The sequence below is a fragment of the Chenopodium quinoa genome, unplaced genomic scaffold (assembly GCF_001683475.1).
Source record: "Chenopodium quinoa cultivar QQ74 unplaced genomic scaffold, ASM168347v1, whole genome shotgun sequence".
NCBI classification, from domain to species: domain Eukaryota; kingdom Viridiplantae; phylum Streptophyta; class Magnoliopsida; order Caryophyllales; family Amaranthaceae; genus Chenopodium; species Chenopodium quinoa.
This window is the reverse complement of record NW_018744062.1, coordinates 1,270,931-1,293,151: the sequence shown is the minus strand read 5'-3', so window position 1 is coordinate 1,293,151 and position 22,221 is coordinate 1,270,931. Positions and strand designations below refer to the sequence as shown.

The window sequence follows — 22,221 nt, the reverse complement described above, 5'->3', positions numbered from 1 at the left end:
ACTTGACTTGTCAAACCGCTAAAAACGATGTCCGTACTCAAAAGCCAGTGTCGAACACTTCCAAAATGTTTCGCGTCGAGCTTGAACTACCTTAAGCTTGGCCTTGGCTCAAGTGCTCAACTTGTTAATTGTTAACTAATAACAACCCCCAATATAGACTAACTACATCAGCGAAAACAGCCGAAATACATGGAATGTTGAGAGGTTGAAGAAGCTAAGCAAATGATAAAAGTTGGGAACAGCTGCAATGGCGTCCGAGGCCTCTTCTTCTTCATGCGTACTTTCCAGAACCTTCCATTGTTGTATTCAACTTTAACCAAGGAAGGTAACCCTACTTCTTCTTCTTCTTCTTCTTCTTCTTCTTCTTCTTCTTCTTCTTCTTCTTTGTTGCCCCATTTCTTGGTTAATTCTCTGGGTTTTACCAAGTATTATTCACTCACTACTGCTGCTAAGCTCGCTGATAAAGTACCAGAAGGGAAGATTGATTTGAATTTTGTTGAAAATGTTGATTCTGTAATTCAATTCTTTAATCAACTTGGGTTTCAACAATCTGATATTAGGAAAATTGCTTGTCGTGAACCTCGGATTTTAGTATCTAGGGTTAGTGAAACGCTAAAACCTAAAATTAAGATTCTTAATGATTTGGGTATTTTTGGGTCTGATCTTGTTGAAGTAATTTTGATCAATCCTTCGATTTTGTTCCAAAATTTGGGTCCTGCAATACAGGCTTATAAAACTGTTTTGGGTAGTGATGGTGATGTTGTTACTGTTCTGAAGCAATCCAGTGGAATCTCTTTTGATTGCGCTGCTAAGTATTTGATTCCGAATGTTAATTTGTTGCAAAATTATTGTGTCGTTCCTACTGAAAAAATCCAGAATTATATTATTCAGCACCCTAAGAGCTTTGCAGTGAGGACTGATTTGTTTCGAGATATGTTGGTCAAGGTTGAAGTAGAGTTAAAGATTCCTCGGGGCTCTTCAATGTTCTTGTATGGCTTCCACATGATGACTCGTGTTAGTGATAAGCATATCGAGGATAGATGTGAAGTGTTTAAGAGCTTTGGATGGACTCAAGCTGATGTCATGAGATTGATCAAGCAAAATCCATTGTGTTTGTGTTATACGAAGGCAAGGATTGAGAAAAGATTAGACTTTCTGATGAACCAACAGGGTTACGAGCCATTCTACTTGTCATTGCAACCTTTATTATTCATTTGTAGCTTGGAGAAAAGGTTATTGCCAAGACTACAGGTCATACAGATTTTGAAGGAAAAGGGGTTTTTAAGGAGGAATTACCATCTTTCTAGTGCTATTGGCATGACTGACTCTATGTTCTTCAAAAGGTTTGTTCGTCCATTTGAGGTAGTCCATGAAGTTTATGCCCAAATGACGGGTTCTACTCTGGGGTCGCTTTTTTCAAGAGGCCAAACCTTTGAGAATCTACCTCTTTCTAGGAGCGCTGGAACTTAAGCCAATGGTGTCATCGGATTCCAATGCTGCTTGATGGTATCAGGCAATGTTAACTTTGAATTTGTCATCAAAACAACTTTCATTATTCTCACAATATCATTTCCTTGTCAGAGTAGCAATCTTACCTTTTGAAAATGAACCAGAAAAGGTTGATAGGCAATTGTAATTGGGAAGGCTTGATTGCAGGATATAACTTTGTTCTGAGCAATGAGTAGAATTTTAATGCAATTCTTGCAAAGGGGCTTGACTCAGATCTTTTTGCTAAAAGGTATGGGAGTATTGTATTTGGTTTTTCCCATATGTGTCCCTTTATGCAATCCTTCTGAGTTCATGACCTATGTTAAATTTACTAGAATGTTGTTATAGTTACTTTTTAAAATAGATGGTTGTTATGTGGAGTGTGGACTGTGATGCCTATTGCTTTCTTAGGGAGAGTTGGTTTCATATAATTGCCAATATGAGGTCTTGTTGTTCTATTTACCATACTAATGTTATGCTAATTGGATCTTATGTCATACAAAAGTGTATCGTTCTTCTATATGCTAATGATTTAGATGCTATTTGAAATTTGAGTCCGTTTAGCAAATATATTGAAGCTAGAGAAAGACAAAGTTTCAGATCTTAACTTGTGAAGCTTATACTGATTTCTAGTGTCTGCACTTTGCATTGCTAGCTATCATTTAGATACTTTCGCCATGTGCATGGGCGAGTCTTTACTTACCTCCTTCCATTAATTAATTTTTCCTTTGACCATGGTTTGTTTAGGTTTATGGATTTACTTATAATTCACTTGGCATTTTGTGATGTCTCTCTCTTTCCCTTTCTTATTTTGTTTTGTTTAAATATGAGGACGTGAGGTATCATGCTATAATGCATTTAATGTCTTAGGCTGTTTATTGACTTATTGTAAAATTGTAGTAAATGTGCAAATTTTTAAAAATATGAGTAATATAAATATGCGATTTATCTTTTGTATTGTAAAGGGACTGAATCTAAGTCCAGGTTTTGGACTAAACTACAAGGGATTGTAAGCCAAGGTTTTACTGCCAGGATTCTGAAACTAAATATTTTATTTAGATGAACATTAATGCAGTAATAATGTTATATACAGTATAACTTATTCACTATAAAGCCAAGATGAAAAAGAAAAAATAATAATAAAAATAAAGCATACAATAAATGTATCCTGCTTCCTTATATTGGGAATTTGGGAGTGTTATGATTACCTGTATGTAGCAGGCTCAAAAACCCCAGTTTCCCTGATATGTTACTCAACGTACAAGCGTTTCAGCTCTGGAACCCATCCCATTTCTATACGTTGGTTCACATTGTCTCTAAAATCTATGAAAAGGGTTCCTAGGTAATTGTACGCATTTTGAAGGTGATTTCCTTTCCAAAAAAAAAAAAAGTGCATCTCAGATGTGTTTAGTTTGTACATACAGAAAACAGGTGGTTGGAAGCTGTTAAATCTGGTGCTTTGTGCACTTGAACTTCTATTATCCATAGTTTATGCAGACATTCATTTAGGTATTAGGTTTTTAGTTGTGGCTTGTTTTTCTTGTGTGTGTGTTGGGGGTGGGGGGGTGGGGGATTGGGACAATTGTTTTTTTTTTTTTTTTTTTGAATATTTGTTCTCATCTGGTGCACATCAGACTCTTAACCTAAAGAAATGGTAAACTAGTTAACAGGGTAAAATCCGAGGGGATTTGAAAAGGGGCGAGGGTTGAGGGAGCTATTGTTGTCCCTTGAATCCTTGATTCTGTTCATATGAACTTCTTTTTTGGTAGTGTGGCTTAATCAAGCAAGTGACAGTGTTATGGACTGAATTCTACTGATTTAATTAAGCACGATTAATAGTAATTTAAGGCTAAAAGCTTGAACATTTGATTGATTAAAGGTTGGATTACATACGGATAGCCCATAACTTGAGGTTATGAATCTCTCTAGTAGCTTTAGGCTACAAATCTCTCTAGTAGCTTGAGGCTACAAGTCTCTCAAGAGGTTCACTCAATTTCTGCCTGCCTTCTATGTTACCCATACTACCATACTTATACTAAAATGGTCAAGCTGACCTTAAGGCTAACATGTGATACTTAGCTAATTTAGAAAAACATAAATAGAACACAAAGAAACTAGCTGCCTTCCTTTCCTTCTATTCTTGTTAATGGAGTTTGTCTTGTTGCTAAGAAATGCCCCCTGCTGCTGTTGCTTGTTGCTGCTCATGCTTGCTCCTTCCTTTGTGCCTCGTATACACCACTAAAGGTGGTTGACCAGGCTGGGTTTGACCCAAGTTGAGGTTTGACCCCGGATTGATGTGTGGGTTACTTGGATCCATGACAGACAGAAATCTAAATATTGATGAGAAGTGATCTTGATCATAATACTTTCGTATTAAATATTCCAGTGCACCATTCATATATCAAAACTTTCAATTGTCAGATTATGATACATTGCTTATAAGTTTTCATTGTAGCTCAAGCAATTATATTTTTAATATGTTTGTTTCATACTTCTGTTCTTGGGATTTATGTTCATCTTCAGTATATATGTGTTATATGTGTGTCTTGTAGGAACCTCCAGTTTTTGGGAAGAGCAGTATTTTCACCACCCGTCCATCCGGGTAAAATCTTCATCTTTATATTATTTTAGAATTTCTAGTCCTATATTTTAGCAGAAAATTATTGCTTAGCCAACTAAAACTACTTTTTCCACTGAAATCTGAAACTTATTTGGAGAAGCATCAAGTGTAGCAGTGTCATTGATTCTTAGAAAGTACAAAAAGAATAATTAAGGTAGTTGACAAGCCTACAAAAATAGGCAATTGACCAATAGTGGGACAACCATTGTAAACTGGAAGAGGGTAAGAGAGAGAGAGAGAGAGAGAGAGGGGGGGGGTGCAGGGGAGTATGTTCTGTGGAAGGTGAAAAAAATGCTAAAAAAAAAAATTCACTTTGTAGAGATGATAGCTATGGAGTTACCGAGGTAGTTTCCATACAAGGTTTGGATCTGATAGTAAGTGTTTGGTTGTGCTGAAATATTTGAAGTGTGGAAAGAAATGAGAAGGTCTCTTGGATGCAATGTAATACACTTTGTCCTGGTTGCATACTTAGTAGCCAACCTGTAGGACTGGATGGAAATTCCCCTGCTGTTTAGTGTTTCTCGAGACAATATCCCTTGCTTATTCAGGCTTTTTCTCGTCTCACTATTGAAAAGGATTTGGGCCTTCAGTTAGCTTTTTTTTTTTTCTTCAGTATTTCCAGGATCCATCCAGTCATTTAAGTTTTCAATTTCATTATTCATAGGTTGAGTGTCTAGTTGCATTTTCCTTAAAAATTTTGATTCAGACTCTTTTTTTTTTTTGGACATATAAATATATAATGATATGTATGGCTGTGAAATTTCTGTGTTTCGCACACTATATCCTCCCATCAAATATTTTTGGGGCTCCAAAGGAATAAGGCCCCAGAAAACTTTGAAACCTTCGACGTCTGAGCAAGGTTTTGAACTCCTATTGTTCTTAATTTCTATGTATTAGGTGGTTAGTTATGAGATTTCCATCTTGATTCTGAGCCTAATGTACCTACTTAAATTAAAGATGAATTATTCATGTGAAAATGAGCATTTATTTGACGCATTTTTCTCATCAAATTCCTATCTAATTGCACTGGTTCTACACATAGAAGAAAAGTAGTGGCTTGTTGAATAGCACTGGAACAGGAATCTTCTGGCTTCATGCTCTAGCTACTGCAGCAGTTTTGGGAGATAATACTTATGATCCAAGCTCTTTATCTGTTGCAGCTACCACAAAGCATCCAAAGCACCCCTTCCTGGTATTTTCATGCATAGTTTGTTTTCAACCATCCAACGGGAAGGGGAAGCACAGTTCAAGATGCACTTGCACTGTCTGCATGACTGTTAAATGTCGGTGAAAAAGAAAAGACAGTCAAACATGAAGTGGAGAATATCCTGATAATTCATCAAAAGCAAATTTCTAACAGACAAATGTTCTAAGCTGATACGGAAAATAATGGCAAATCCTACATTGAAGCATCAGCACCAAACAGAAGATGAATCAAAGATGGCCGAGGTCAAAATCTGATTAGGTTGTTACCTGAAAGTGGCAAGGACCATATCAATAAAGGGAATGGTGTAATTATTATGATGATTTTATAAAGTGAAGGAATATTTTTCAATTATATTGTCAAGCATAGCAACACATGTGGGTGTGCACCTTCTTTGTAAGGTTGCCACAAGTCATGCATTCATGCATATACATAGTATGGAATATCAATTCAGAACAACATATAGCATCAATATGCAGTACGCAAACAGTTAAACTTAGGTCTATTGCAAGTTTGCAGGAGTTAAATTTATATTCAAATTTGGGCGCGTGTTTTTTTTTTTTTTTTTTTTTGGGGGGGGGGGGACAATTAAGAAACTGGACCCCTTTTCTGGCAAAGTGGCTAGATTATGGGCTCTAGTAAAACACTAGTATCCAATGTACATAGCAGCAGGAACAAAAATACCATACTTTCTTTGTTGCCATCAAAATACTTTAAGGTATAACATTGACACTATAAAATATTATATGCGGGTAGAGGTGTTAACTATAAGTGCAGTGGCGGACTTGGGCTTAGACCTGGTGGGTCAAGTGACTCACCAGGCCCAAAAAAAAATTTTAAGTTATTTTTTTAAAAAAAAAAAAAAAAACTAAAATCAGTTTTCCCCAAATGACCAAATCACGAATTGATTTCAAGCCCTAGCCTTCTTCAGTTCTTCTCTTCGCCAATTCGCCTCTTCCCTTTAATCCTTCATCAATCATCTCCAACTCCAATTCGCCTCTTCGCTAGTTCGCTTCGTCTTCCTCTTCGCATAATTTCAGGTTAGTAGATGCATCTTTCGGCTTTTTTTTGTTTATTTATTTATTTAATTGTTGATATTACTTGTTAGTTATGAATTAGTAATACTAAATTTGAACCCTAAATCCCTAATTGTTCAATAATCAACTCAATTTCAGAGAATTTTGCATTATTTGAAATTCTGAATTGTGAATTTGTGAAATGTTTGACACTTTGACAGTGCTCTTCGCGACTTCGCTAGCTTGCTCACGCCTAAGAGTTTCTTCGTGAAAATCAAGCTCAAAGAGTGGTGGATGCTTTGTCTCTAGGTGAACTTGAAACGGGTTCAGGTTTAAATCAAGAACGTGGATTAGGTAGACCTTGTGATACTCGTTGGGGATCTCACTTCAAGACAATCTTGAATGTACTTGATTTATTCCCTGTAATCCTTGGTTCTCTTGAGGATATTGCAAAAGTATCTGATACAATAGATTCTAATAGAGCTCAAACACTTACAAATCTTCTGATGTCCTTTGATTTTGTGTTTGTGGCACACTTGATGGTTAGTATATTTGCGATAACAAATGCTTTGAATGTGGCCTTACAAAAGCACGATCAAGACATTGTGAATGCAATGGCCATGGTTAATGTAACCAAGACTAATTTGCAAAAAATGAGAGATGAAGGATGGGATTCTCATATGGAACAGGTCATTTCTTTTATTGGTGACTATGACATTGCAGTTCCAGATATGGAGGCTAAATATGTTGTTCTCGGGAGGAGGTTGTTTCGAGGTAAATGCCCACAAGTGTCTAATTTACATCATTTTCGAGTTGAAGTTTTTTTTGGTGTCATTGATCTTCAATTGCAAGAACTTGAAAATCGATTTCCCGAAATAACTAAAGAACTACTTGTGTGTATGTCTTGTTTGAGTCCTGTGGATCGTTTTTCTAAGTTTGACAAGGAAAAATTGATTAAGCTTGTGAAATTCTATCCTAATGAATTTCCAAGTTCAGAATTGATAGTCTTTGGTCACACACTTGAGAGTTACATTTGTTCTGTTAGAGGAGATGAAAGGTTTTGGAATTTGAAGGGTCTTAGTGAGCTTTCAATCAAATTGGTTGAAACGGGATTGTCTGAAACTCATGATAGGGTCTATTTACTTTTGAAGTTGGTGTTGCTTCTTCCTGTCGCAACGGCAAGTGTGGAAAGGGTATTTTCTGGCATGAAGCAAGTGAAAGACAAACTACGAAATAGCATGGGAGATCAAATGTTGAATGATTGTTTAATTACTTATTTGGAGAATGATTTGTTTTTGAATGTTAGCATGGAAGATATCATGAATCGATATCAAAACATGAAAACTCGTCGAGAACTATTGTAATAAGTTTGCATTACTATTTAGTTGTCTTTTGTAGTATTATATGAACATTTGGTTGTATTTTGTACTGTTTGAATATTTGGATGTATTTTTTAGTACTATTATTTGGTTGTTCGATAAATTTTTTTTTTTACATACTTGATTATCGATTGTGACTCACCATTCGTAAATTCCTGGGTCCGCCACTGACTATAACTCAACCGACCTGATTCAAAACCAACCCAAATAGAACTTGATCCAAACTTTGACTTGTATAAACACAATAATATAGTATGGCTTTAAAGGGTTGTCTAATGGGTTACTTCCTCGTTGGACGTGAGCACATGAATGCTTACATTGTGGCCTAGGAGGTGCCATGGGCTGCTAGGGTAACACTTTCCTAATGAGCACACTCAATTCACAGTAAGATTATGGGTCATCTAATGGGGCAAAATTATATTACGAGTACATAAGTGAAGGTATGGTCGGACTGGATTCCCAAGATGAAATATTGGAATTTCACTCTTTTTTTTATTTTTTTTTATTTTTATGCCCACAGTCCACAACTAGTTTACATCAATAGGGTCAGGCTATCGAACAGGGAGTGCGTAGTCAGAAGAGTGGCAAAATACAAGGATGACTTGTTGCTAGGGGTGAAAGGCCAACCAAGACCAGATATAGGTAGGACTATGTTAGCATAGTGGTTAGGTCCTACTCGGATTGATAAGTGATTAAGAGAGCTAAAAAATAAAATCGATTTATTAAACTAACACCCTCACAACTTAGCCACCCAACAAAGAATCCCCAACTCCCAAGCCAGTGTTGTTGGTTGGGATCGAACTTGTAACCTCAAAGTCGCAAGGTATACTCCTTCCATCTCCACTAAGCTTGTTTTGTACATTGTATATTCCATATCTATATTGTTCCAAGTATTTTGGTAATAGTTTAATGCCGCCCCTTTTTCTCTCTTCTCTCTCCTCTCTCTTCTAGGGTTTTAATTTTCTTGGCCGTGTAGGCCGGAAATAGTCTAATTTCTTTGAAAATTAGACTATTTCCGACCCTTTTTCTATAATTCAATTTAGTTTTTTAGTTTTGTTTTACGTTTTGGTTTATCTGTTTTGTTTTGTTCTCTCCATCTGTGAGAGTTTGTCCCAATTTTCTGGGTTTTCCCAATTTTTCTGGGATTTGATTCTCATCTATGGATGAGAATTTTATTTTTAGGGTTCTTACAATAATTGGGAAGGTGATTTGGATTCTTATGGGTCTAGAATTTGTCATCAACCGGTCGATTAAAACATCAGCGCAGATTGCGGAGGTCTCAACTTGGAAAGATGCAAAGACATCGAAAATCATTGCTCGCGTCAAGCTTGAAGCGGTGGAGTATGAGCTATGCCAAATATGCAAATTAGTTATGATTTTGATTGTAAAAGTTATGATATTTTCTCTAAATATGTGGTTTACAGATCCTTATTATTGTAGATGCCGTATGACTTTTATTTAATAATATTATTCTACTCGTTAAAAAAAAAAGTATTTTGGTAATAAAATGTACTCTCCTGAATCCATAATAAGTGCCTACTCGTATTTCATTTTACATGGTGTTCAATACAATTCCGAGTTCCTCACCACCAATTATATTTAAGTACGCATTAATAAAACTATACACAACCTATAAAGTTGATGTCTCACTTAACCACTATTTTTTGATACGACACTGTTTTCATACTTTGCGTGGTGGTCTCAAAATTTGACATGACTCAATAAAATAATCGATTTACATTTTCATCCATATACATACAATAATTGTGCACCAAAAAAAAATATACATACAATAATTTAGCGTGATCCAAGTTTGAAATTAGACCCGATTCGACCCGACCCGGCCCGGTCCAACCTCTAATTTTGGGACGAAAGACTGGAAAGAGTATTGAGATCAGGAAAATTCAATTAATCTACTGAATAGTAACAGGCCAATAAAAAGAAGGTTGAGTTCATCTAAAATTGACTTATACAAAATGATTAAATTTGGGTTCAGCTCCAATGGCACTGTCAATGGCTTCCGATGCCTCTACAGCTACTTCTTCATGCTTGGTTTTCGACGCATTTCAACATCTTCTTCATCAAATGAAGGTAATATTTCTTCATTTGCGAACTTCTTAGTTGATAAACTGGGTTTCTCCAACCACCAATCTCTCTCTACTTCCGCTTCACTCGCTTGTCGGCGGGGAATTGGTGGAGCGAAGCTTGTTGCTGATTTCAATAGGGTTGAAGAGGCTGAATCTGTTATTCAATTCCTTAAGCAAATTGGTTTTCAGCAATCTGATATTAGGAAACTTGTATGTCATGAACCCCGGATTTTACTTTCTAGGGTTAGACAAACCCTAAAACCCAAAATTAAGGTTCTTAATGATCTGGGTTTATCTGAGTCTGATCTTGTTCAAGCTATTTTAAAAAACCCTTCAATAGTGCGCCAAAATTTGGGTCCTGCAATTCATGCTTTTAGGACTGTTCTGGGTAGTGATGAGAATGTTGTTCGGGTGATAAACATATCGAATAGAGTTACTTTTAGTAAAGCTGCTAAATATTTGATTCCCAATGTTGAAATGTTGCAAAGTAATTGGGGAATTTCTGGTGATGAACTCAAGAAACTTGTTTTTCACCGGCCTAGTATTTACTGTATGGAGACGAATTCATTTCGAAATCTCTTGATTAGGGTTGAAGAAAAGTTAGGGATTTCTCGAAACTCTGTGATGTTTGTTTATGGAATACAATGTGTCGCTGTATGTAGTGATAAGAATATCTACGATAAATGTGAAGTTTTTAAGAGCTTTGGATGGACTCAATTTGATGTCATGGAATTGATCAGGCGAAATCCTTTGTGCTTGACATCAAAAGAGGAAAGAATTAAGGAAAGATTGGATTTTCTGATAAACCAGCTGGGTTATAAGCCGGATTACCTAGCATCCCAGTCTTCGTTTTTTACTTGTAGCATAGAGAAGAGGTTATTGCCAAGACACCGAGTCTTACAGGTTTTGAAGGAGAAAGGCCTGATAAAAGAGCATTACCTTCTTTCTAGTGCTTCTATCTTGAGCGAAGCTAAGTTCTTGAAAAGGTTTGTTTTTCCTTTTGAGGAAGTCCATGAGGTTTATGCTCAGCTAACAGGCTCTACAGTTGAATCGCTTGTTGCAGGAAGAGTAAAAGGCCAAATCTGAAGATGTCATTGAGTTCATTCTAATACTGCTAGATGCAAGTCAGTGTATAAGGTATTAGGCGTTATTAAATTTTAGATCTTTTTTTTATTTCATAATACCATCTATCAATATTCTCTCAATATCAGTTCCTTGTCCAACACTCATAAATCATGTCCGTTGGAATGATAATAACCAGTAAAGCTGTAATAGTTAGACATTTTTAGTTGGGAAGGTTGAATAGCAAGAGCATTACTTTGTAGGAGAGTAAAAAGCCAAATTTGAAGATGTCATCAAGCTTTAATGGTGTTAGATGCTAGTGCATAGTGTATTAGGTGTTGTTAAATTTTAGTTTTTATTTTATTTATTATTATTATTTTTTTTTTTAAATCAAAGCATCTATCAATATTCTCTCAATATCTTCCTTGTCCGTGTAACACTGGTGAATAGGTTTGGGATTCATTGTATTAGGTGTTTCGCATACATGTTGTCCCTTTTATGTGAACCACTGATTTCTTGATCTATATTACATATGCCACAATTTTATTAGTAGATCGTTGCTTTGTTGACTGTTATGACAATTTAATTGGGACGTCAATTATTAACAGTTGATACAGGGATGTGTAACTCTTTTCCAATCTGATCTTATAGAAGCATATTTTATCGAAAGTTAAAATTTTAGTATCTAATATGAAGTGTTAAAACTAATGACAGTTGCTATTAGTCTAGTTTCAACTTGTGGAGCATTTACTGTTTCCATTCTTTCTCTAAATTTCCAGTGGATGGACTTAACTTTTGATTTCCTGTTACCCTTTTATCATTATTTGCTTAGATAAAATAAAATTTTAAAAAAATAAACGTGAGAAGTTGATGTTTAATTCTTTTCTTCTACATAATGATCCTGTAACCTCCTCACTGTGTATATTATATCAGGTTTGAGAACCCTACTTTTATTCCAGAAAGATAGTATAAGTCTATTTTAAAATATAATTCCAAGCAACTCTATTGTAAAAAATGATTCTCTTACAATTGTGAGGGAGATTCAACACCTGAGAAAACAACTTTAGGTGCATGCATATGCACTGCAAATCTTTTGCTTCTTCCCTTAAATATATTTATCTTTCCATTAGAAACCATCACCCTGATGTTATTCGCCATGGCATAGTGGGAAGCCTGGTCGATTTAAACCGCCAGTGATTTTTTTAAGCATTTGTTTTTGCAATATCAAATTATCCTTAACCTGTATATACCATTCTGAAAAAATTGTTTCTTAAGAGGATGCGTTAAAATTATGGTGTAGAGTCTTAAGTAGCCTTAGTATTGATACCTACGTGTCTTTACCTCCATTTTTATTTACTTGACTAACATTCCTAAAATGGAAATGTCTATTACTTGACCAATACTGTATTTGGTAAGCTTTTGGTAGAGTTGGTAGAGAGATTTTCTAAATTACCACTGCAAAGTGAATGTGGAGATAACTTTGGGGGTAATATTGTGCCAATTGTTATGGGTCTACTAAATAGAAATGGAGGAAGTAGTTTTCACTCCACAAAAGCACCTATAAATTGCAATAAGTCAATGTTCTTGTATGATATTCTGGAATTTTTTGTTTCTGCTGTGGGACATTCGATATCACCTACAACAAAGTTCCAGTATCATAGGTACTGTGAAAGTATTTTTCAGAGTAACAATTTTTTTGTGGGTTAGTTTAGTGTAATTGAGCCTTGTGTTTAATAAAATTATTGGAATTTGAACATAAGGGATTGTTCTTTATGCTTGTGTTTGCTTCCTTAAGTTCCTTTTCTTACGAGTAATACCATAAGTCAGCTTTGACCATGAATTTGTTTTATATATGGAATTACATACAATTGTTTGACATCACTCATGTATCTTGGTGATCGTTTTTTTTTTTCTTTTTTGGGAATTTGATCATCATGAAGATTATGAAGTAAATTGGTTGAATCAAAATTGAAATTTTATTTGTTTTTGTAAGATCATGAAGTAAATTTGGTGTATTAATGTCACATTTCAGTACGTGTCTGAATCATCATGATGATTAAAGAAAATGGGATTTATCTATGTATTTTGTGAAGGAAGTTTGGCTTTTGAAGCGTTTCTCTGTCTATAGTATGTAATACACTGGATCCGAGCCCAGCTTTTGGAGTCAACTATACACCCCAAGTCCACAACCACATTATAAACAAAGGTATAATTGCCAGATCTCTGAAACTGTATTAATTTTGTTCAAATTTATTGCAGTCATTTCTAATTTTTATGTAAAGTTGAGATTAAAACAATTAACAATATAAAACACAGAGTAGATTTATTTTGCTTTTAGTCTTGAAGGCCAAAGATCTTGTTCCCTTGGGATGATTTTTGGCGCTATATCCATTATCCAATGTGCATTCACTAGGAGTCATTTGGTTGGATATTTTGGAACGAGTTGGAATGAAGTTAGAATCCATTCCATCTACTTAATTGTTTTTTTAACTATGGAACCCCATACCACAGGGGATCTAACTATACCCCTTCCCGAAGAATCTCATAAGTGATACCCACCTCACCTGCTCACCCCATAATAATTATAAGATTCAGTTGTGTTTGGACCCCAAGAAGGTCAAATTCCATTAAGCGATGAAATTACCAAAATACCCTGCAGTGGGGCTCTCAAGAGTTGATCGGGGCCCGAATCCCGAGAAACCCTAAACACGGCCTATAAACTCCTTAACCCCAATCAATTCATTTACTCCTTATAATACTTATCTGCCAAACCTTTAAGGGGTAATTTCTTTTGTCTCTCTAGATTTTTTTTTTCCTTTCTAAACGTCATTTACTAACTTGGCCGTTGGAGGGGCTTTCTCGAGATCACCTTCTATGCAGCTGTCTTCGTTCGTTTTACATGACTCAGTTGGACTAGACGAGCAAACTCCCCCTTTATTCACACAACGGGTTTCTAGATCTTGGATCTTGTAACACTCTAACAGGTATTTACTTGTAATGAAATAGATTGAAAGCAATAAAGATCAGTTCTTGGGGAAAGTTGGCAGCTTCTTTGATTTATGGAAATGAAGTAACAAAAACAGGGGTAGCTTTAGGCTACTAATCTCTGGTTTAGCACCTTTAGGGTACCACTCTCTAGGTCTAGGTTTTACAATGATCTTGCCTAATCGCCAATCCTACCCTCCCTTTGTTTATATACACATCCTGACAAAAGAAAAGAACAAGACAAAAGTTGTTGTTGTTGTGGTAGCTGTGACACTGATTTGGTGGTGACTGTCCTGCTGATTCCTTGGCAGCCCTCATTCTTTGGCAGAGCACTAATCATTGGTTGGCTCCTCATTCCTTAGCTGACCTTTCTTCCTTCTCACATAAGTCACCAGGCCACGATCCTTAGGGGTCAGAGCATTTGTTACATTCCCTCCTCCTAGAAGACTCACCTTGTCCTCAAGGTGAAAGGAGGGAAATCGTTCTATGATGATAGCAGCTTCCTCCCAAGTAGCCTCTAATGCTGGCAGACCTGTCCACTTGATTAACACCTCCTTGACCTGCTGATTGCTCTTGGACACCCTAATATCTAGAACTTGCTCAGGCTCTACAATCAATTCTAACTCCTCGGTTAGCTGGCTGGGTATTGTGGGGTTCACCATTTGATTCCCAAGTGCTCGTTTCAGCTGAGGGACATGAAAAACCGGGTGCACTTTACATGTACTCGGCAAGTCCAACTTGTAAGCTACCGGCCCTATGCGTTCTACCTCCGAAAATGGTCCATAAAAACGCGGTGATAGCTTCTCATTAGGCCGTTTTGCTAGTGACTTTTGCCTATAGGGTTGGAGCTTCAAGTACACATAGTCTCCTATTTGAAATTCTTCCTCCCTCCTTTTTAAATCCGCATTGATCTTCATCCTTTGTTGTGCTCTCAGCAAGTTCATGTTGAGGTCCTCAAGCACCCAATCCCGCTCTTGTAGCCATTCATCTAGGCTGTCAACGGGTGTTTGGCCTTTGCCTACCTTAATTAGTCTTGGAGGATCTCTCCCATAGACCACTTGGAATGGAGTGAACCCAATTGACTCGTGGTGAGCCGTATTGTAGGCATACTTAGCCCAATGTAGCCACCTACCCCTAGATTTGGGCTCCCATTCACAAAACACCGTAAGTATGTTTCTAGTGTCTTGTTAACGATTTCGGTTTGCCCATCGGTTTGAGGGTGGTAGGCCGTACTTCTTTTGAGGTCGGTGCCTTGCAACTTGAATAGTTCCCTCCAAAATATACTCATAAAAATACGATCTCGGTTCGACACGATTGAGGTTGGGAACCCATGTAACCTTACAATCTCCTTCACAAAGGTAGTGGCTACCGTCGCTGCACTATATGGGTGCTTCAACCCCACAAAATGCGCGTACTTGGAGAGCCGATCTACTACCACCAAAATGGAATCCATCCCCTTTGAGTTGGGAAGGCCTTCGATAAAATCCATTGAAATTTCTTCCCAAATTGCTTTGGGTATGGGAAGGGGTTGAAGTAAACCCGCGGGGTGCAATTGAGAATGTTTGGATTGTTGGCAAATGGAGCATTGCCTAACATGTTCCCCTACATCCTTTCTCATTCCAATCCAATACCATTCCGCCGCCACTCTTTGATAGGTTTTTGTTTCACCTTGGTGCCCGCCAATGGGGCTGTCATGATACTCCCTCAATAGCTTAGGAATTAAGGTTGACGACTTAGGTATTACCACTCTTCCCTTGAACAATAGCCTCCCCTCTTCCAATGTATACCCCACATACTTCTCTTCCCCTTGTTTAAGGGTTGCTGCTATCTTTCCCAGCAAGCTATCCGCTTCAACTTCCCTCTCTAGCTCATCCCACTTGATCCCTTGTGTGAAAGTCATGGCAGCCAACTCATGCTCCGGTCCCCCTCTCCTAGAGAGTGCATCCGCCACTCTATTACTAGCCCCCGGTTTGAATTGAATTTCGAAGTCAAACCCCAACAATTTGCGCACCCATTTTTGATAGTCCCCTCCTACTTCACGTTGCTCCATCAAGTATTTGAAGCTTTGTTGATCCGTCCTAACCACAAAGTGACGGCCCAACAAATAGTGTCGCCACTTGACGATGGCAAGACAAATTGCCATCAATTCTTTCTCATACGTGGCTTTGGCTTGTGATTTGGGCCCTAACAACTTGCTGTAAAACGCTATGGGCTTCGAATCTTGCATTAACACTGCACCTAGGCCATAGCCCGAGGCCTCCTCCACCACGAAGAGCTTGCTGAAATTGGGCATCCCAACACCGGGGCAGCCACCATGGCAGCCTTAGAGCTGCTCCAAGGCTTTAGTAGCTTCGGGTGTCCACCCAAAACTATCTCTCTTCAATTGCTCGGTCAATGGTCTAGCTATTTGGGCATACCCCTTGATGAATTTGCGGTAGTACCCAGTTAACCCCAAAAAACCTCGCAACTCCTTCAAATTTTTAGGCGTAGGCCACTCAACCATAGCCTTGACTTTCTCCATATCCACGGCTACCCCATTCTTGGACACTACGTGACCCAAGTAAGCCACTTGCAGCTGCCCGAACTCACACTTCTTGAAGTTCACCACCAAACTATGCTCCTTGAGCAAAGTCAACACTATCTTCATGTGCTCTCGGTGACTCTTCATGTTGGGGCTATAAATCAAGATATCATCGAAGAAGACTAGTACAAACCTCCGCAAATATGGCCTAAAAACCTCATTCATCAAGGCTTGGAAGGTGGCGGGTGCGTTAGTGAGCCCAAAGGGCATCACCAAAAACTCGTAGTGACCCTCGTGGGTCCGAAAGGCCGTCTTGTGTGTGTCCTCCTCCCTCACTAGAATTTGGTGGTACCCCGACTTGAGGTCGAGCTTAGAGAAAATGGCCGCCCCGTGAAGTTCATCTAAATGCTCATCTATGATGGGGATGGGATATTTATCGGGAATGGTTTCGCGGTTTAAGGCACGATAATCAACACAAAATCGCCACGATCCGTCCTTCTTCCTCACCAACAAGACCGGGCTCGAAAATGGACTAACTGAAGGTTAATGATTCCGGCCGCCAATATCTCCCTTATCATCTTTTCAATTTCATCCTTCTGAAATTGGGGGTACCGATAGGGCCTTACGCTCACCGGATCACTCCCTTCCTTCAAGATGATCGCATGCTCGTGGCCTCTCTTGGGTGGCAGCCCTTTAGGCTCGGTGAAAACTTCCAGAAACTGCCCCATAACTTCCTCCAACCATTCTGGCAGCAAGGTGGTTGGTGTGCTCTCCTTCCTCTCACTGGACTTGGCCTCGACTTGGTTGATTTCAACCCAAAGCCCTCCGCCCTCATGCTGCAGTGCTCGAATCATTGTTCGAAGAGACACCTTAGTGCGTTATATGAATTTTGATGGATATAACCTTCAATCGCAGTTGATTGGTTTGGAATCTTGAGTCTCGGTCAAGAAACGCTAAGCAACACGAGCTTAAAACCTAAACTAGGCCAAGAATACACAAGCACAAGCTTACGTAAAACTTTATAAATTTCAAATCAATCAATCATACTTTTCGTTAAACACCATCACGTATTTATAAGCTAAATAATTAGCCTAAAAATCGGTAAAACAAATTCTAATCTAACTAGGAAACTAACTCTAACTTGTAAAGATAATATTTTGCAAATATGATCTTTAAAGTTAAGCTTATCTTATACTAACCGAATTAAACTAACAAAAATATCCTAATAAATTCGGTCATCTAATAATAAACTAAAAATAACAATAAAAATAATTATAATAACAATATTGATGCCTTGGAACCGCATCAGTGCGTTCCAAAGCCGGGTTACCCACCAAGGTCACCCTTTGCTCCCCCACTGTGAAGCTCATGATATGGGTCTTCCAGTTATGAGTGACTGACCCGAGCTTTTCCAGCCACTCTATGCCTAGGATCAAATCGGCACTTCCAAGTTTGAGGGGTAGGAAATTATCCACCACCACAAACCCGCCCTTAAGAACCACCCTGACCCCCTTACACCTCCCCTTGCCCACAATTACATCGCCATTTCCCAAGGAAACCCCAAATTCTCGATCACCCTCCACCGGAACTCCCACCTCAGTCACTAGGTCGTCGGAGATAAAATTATGAGTGGCTCCGGGGTCCACTAAAATCACCACAGGTTTCGGGCCCACCTTGCCTTCCAATTTCATGGTGCGTGGGCTCGATAGACCCACCAACGAGCAGAAGGTGGCTTCCGCCGCCACCTCCTCGTCATTTGAGTCGAGCTCTGGTGGTTTGGACGGCCCCGCCCCTGCGTCTTCGACTTCGCCGAGCAAGAGCACGCTCATCTCCTTGTTTATGCAGCGATGGTCGACGCTCCATCGCTCATCACACCTGAAACAAAGCCCCTTGGCTTTGCGTTCTTGATGCTCGAAGTCCGTGAGTCGCCGAGGTTCACTGGACTTGGCGGTTGAAGATGCGGTAGATCTAGGCAAACTCACTGAAGCTTGAGATTCGTTGGGAGCCTTGGGCCAGCCTTTGAAAGTCGACGCTTGTTGTGAGGGGGTTCCGTATGTTTGGGCTAGACCCAGCCCAACAGGAGGCTTGGTTCCTGAGGATCCGGATCCGCTAGCAATGGATTTGCCCGCCCCGAAATAAGTGGGTGCTCTTTTTAACCCTCCGACCCGATTCCTTTCCTCAACCCGACCCGCGACTTCCATAGCCTGTTCTAGGTTAAATGGATTCATCAATCTCACATCAGCTTTAATCTCCTCTTTCAGCCCGTTTATAAAATGAGCTATCATTATTGTTTCGGGTACATCCTCTAATGGCGCTGAAAGCTCAATAAACCTCTTGCGATAATCCAGCACGGTGGTTTCCTAACGTGCAGCCAGCCATTGTTCGTGGAGGCTACCGGCGTGGGTTTGCCAGAACTGCCGCAAAACACGCGCTTTCAGGCTCTCCCAACTTGGTATCGGCTGTCTCCTATTTTCCCATTGGAACCACCGTAAGGCGTCGCCCTCCAGCCGACACCGCCGCTTGGAGTTTCTGATCATCCGTGAGGTGGTAGTGGGTGAAATACTTCTCGCCTTTAAGGATCCATCCGTCAGGGTCTGCTTCTTCAAAAAGGGGCATATCCAGCTTGCGCGGCCTCCAATGGTGGTCTCCACCGCCATTCTGATTGTTCCAGTTGCGTGTTCCCTGAGTATACCCCTGCTCCTGGTTCCTCTGGTTCACCAAGTTTCTGAGCTCCTCGAAGAACTAGGCTTGCGTATTCGTGTTCGCCGCCGTTTGAGTCTCCTGCTGCTGTCGTAGAAGCTGAAATGATTATCCATCCTCTGAATGGCCTCTTCCAAGGAATTCTTGAGGGTTTCTTCCTGCGTTCTCATCGCCGCTTCCAGGGTGGCTAGCTGATTCTGCACCCCTGCCATTTGTTCATTTAAAGTGTCGCACCTTTGTGTTGCTGAGATAACATTTTTTTTTTTTTTTTTGGAAGCAGAGTGGAAGGTGGTGGTTTCCGGTACCGGCAGGTGCAGGATCGCCGCTCTGATACCACTTGTAACACTCTAACAGGTATTTACTTGTAATGAAATAGATTGAAAGCAATAAAGATCAGTTCTTGGGGAAAGTTGGCAGCTTCTTTGATTAATGGAAATGAAGTAACAAAAACAGGGGTAGCTTTAGGCTACTAATCTCTGGTTTAGCACCTTTAGGGTACCACTCTCTAGTTCTAGGTTTTACAATGATCTTGCCTAATCGCCAATCCTACCCTCCCTTTGTTTATATACACATCCTGACAAAAGAAAAGAACAAGACAAAAGTGGTTGTTGTTGTGGTAGCTGTGACACTGATTTGGTGGTGACTGTCCTACTGATTCCTTGGCAGCCCTCATTCTTTGGCAGAGCACTAATCATTGGTTGGCTCCTCATTCCTTAGCTGACCTTTCTTCCTTCTCACATAAGTCACCAGGCCACGATCCTTAGGGGTCAGAGCATTTGTTACAGATCTTTATCGACTCTTGGTTGAATATTTGATTTGAGTCTTGTAGATTTTTGTTATTTGATCTGAACTAATTTTTTCTGATATGGTCTGAATTGAACTTATTTTTCCAATATGATTGTTTGATTTGACATAATTTTTCTTATGTATTTCTTTTCAGTGTTACTATTTAATTTGTAGATGACTGCTTACATTGTTTTATCATTCCAATCTCCCTTTTATGATTATTTTAATACTTTTCCTTGTTGATTTTCATCATTGTATATTACTATAACAGATTAACAGCCAAATATGAATTTGTGTCAGCTAAGTGCTAATTAAAAAACTTTATGCTAGTGCAAAAAGTATATATAGTATATACTATATATACTTTGTACATAACACATTTACAAGGCTAGATCAAAAAATTGTGAGGGTTAAGGCTTGGTTAGAGTACTTTTTCTTTTTGTTTAAAAAATTGAAAATTTTCACATTTTTACTAATAATGAAGAAGTTTGTATCATTTGCCCCAAAAATATGGTAACACACAAGCATGAAGAAAAAGCGGTAAGGTAATGTTTGGGAGCTCTACAGAACAAAAAAAATTGCATAATTAGATTTGATAGCTCATGGGAAAATAGGCACAAACAAGAGTGGTGAAGATGGACTGCAGACTACAGCACGAGAAGTGAGCATGATGCTTGGGCACTTTTAGTATTTCCAAGTTCCAACAGTCCCTAGGAAGCAGAGGCAAAGGACTGCATCAAAGCCCTAAATTGGAGCCAAGGAATGGGGTTTCTTAGTATTTTGGTCTACTATTGTCTGACTGCAGTAACTTAGTCTCCATTCTCGTAGCCCTTGCACATGGGATTTGTTCACTGGATTATTGGGGAACTCAACCTGCAGCCGGTTAGGGACAAATACTCGGGTTTGCAATATTCTAAAAGTTTACAGAGATCTTATAGCCAACAATTGTCGTGCTTGTTTCGCGCTGCTGTCTGCCTGTCTGCATACTCTATCCTCCCTCATCAAGCATTTTTAAGGCTCCAAAGGAATCTGGCCCCAGAGAACATGGAAACCTTCCACAACTGAGCAAGGATATGATTTCCTATTGCTCTTAGTTTCTTTTCTGTTTGTGTTAGCAGGTTAATTTGTGAAAGTTTATTTTGAACCTTTGCTGGTGAAAAAAAAAAGTTGAAAAAAAACCCTAGCAAGTTATTGGGTGACGAGTTTACTCATTATTGTGATTAGTATGTAAAATGTCTGCATTTGCGTTGCACTTCATCTCCTGCCTGCATCTGCTCCCTTGATATTCTATCTTGTTTGTTTATTTTCTTATTGTCTGATGTTTTTGTGGAGAGAATTTCTTTTCTTTTTTCTCCCCTATAGATGGAAAATGACCTGTTTTGTGCAACGTTTTTGAGTATTGAAATTAAAGAAAAATCATTAGTGGGTAGTAGAATGACACTAGAACAGGAATCTTGTGGCTTCATGCTCTAGTTACTTCAGCAATCAGGGAGATAACATTAATGATCCAGGCACTTCATCTGTTGCAGGTTTGCAGCTATCACCAAGTATCCACGGCACCCTCCTGGGTTTATTTATGCGTTGGGTGTATTCAATCACCTAAAGGGAAGAGGAAGCACACATCAAGATGCACTTGCACTGTCCGCATGATTATTAAATGTCGCTTCACGAGGAAGAGGAATTGACAGAATTATAGTCAGAACAGGAAAGGGAGACTGCAAAAAAGAAGTATCTGATGTGGAAAATAATGACAGATCTCATCTTAAGGCTTAAGCATCAGCATGAAACTGAACATGACTCACAGATGGGTCCAACTCAATCTAAAGATGGTCGAGGTCAAAATCCGATTTGCTCGTCGGCCAAATGTGGCAAGAACCACTGGAAATAGGAATAGTTATGCACTTATGCTTATGCAATTGTAAAGGAAAAAAAACATATCAACGCAATGTTGCATTTGTCTTGTGTGTGCACTCTCTTATAGAACACTATATTGTGTAGGATATTCTACAATTTTTTAATTGATTTTTAATTTTTAGGCTAACTTATGAAACTTTGTATATTATAGTCTTATAGAACACTATATTATGTAGGATATTGTTACAACTTAGGAAGCTTCGAGTAGCATAGTCTTGAATTGAATATGAGTCTAGATTGTAAAAGCTCACATGTTAAAAAATAAAATAAAATAAAAACCTCTTAAGAAGGCCTAATTGCACATGAAATCATGAATATCGAGTTTGTCACAGCACAACAAAGTTCAAATCATAATCCTAGTAAAAAGTAAGACATCTTAAATACGGAACCCTAACATTATTAGTTCTTTTTTATACTACTTCAAAATAGTATAAGGTTTTTTTTTTTTTTTTTTAAAGA

General features: G+C 38.6%; 3 protein-coding genes across 6 annotated transcripts; all 3 read left to right on the top strand.

Moving 5' to 3' along the window:
• Window positions 1-116: 116 nt before the first annotated feature.
• On the top strand, window positions 117-6,179 carry LOC110690702. The gene is made up of 3 exons (XM_021867576.1): window positions 117-1,738; window positions 4,041-4,090; window positions 5,269-6,179. Exon 1 carries the CDS (start codon window positions 223-225, stop codon window positions 1,468-1,470), a length of 1,248 nt encoding a protein of 415 aa, XP_021723268.1. The 5' UTR covers window positions 117-222; the 3' UTR covers window positions 1,471-1,738; window positions 4,041-4,090; window positions 5,269-6,179.
• LOC110690790 lies at window positions 4,526-9,158 on the top strand. The gene is made up of 4 exons (XM_021867680.1): window positions 4,526-4,549; window positions 5,151-5,300; window positions 6,721-7,521; window positions 9,132-9,158. The coding sequence occupies exons 1-4, from the start codon at window positions 4,526-4,528 to the stop codon at window positions 9,156-9,158; spliced, it is 1,002 nt and encodes a 333-aa protein (XP_021723372.1).
• A 256-nt stretch (window positions 9,159-9,414) lies between these two features.
• LOC110690701 (transcription termination factor MTERF9, chloroplastic-like) lies at window positions 9,415-22,151 on the top strand. 4 transcript variants are annotated; one of them, XM_021867573.1, is made up of 3 exons: window positions 9,415-10,931; window positions 12,985-13,062; window positions 21,378-22,151. In XM_021867573.1, the coding sequence occupies exon 1, from the start codon at window positions 9,684-9,686 to the stop codon at window positions 10,878-10,880; it is 1,197 nt and encodes a 398-aa protein (XP_021723265.1). In that variant the 5' UTR covers window positions 9,415-9,683; the 3' UTR covers window positions 10,881-10,931; window positions 12,985-13,062; window positions 21,378-22,151. The 4 variants fall into 4 exon arrangements, with proteins under 4 accessions (XP_021723265.1, XP_021723264.1, XP_021723267.1 ...); XM_021867572.1 differs by having other exon boundaries at window positions 12,950-13,062; XM_021867575.1 differs by lacking the exon at window positions 12,985-13,062.
• The last annotated feature ends 70 nt before the right edge of the window (window positions 22,152-22,221 follow it).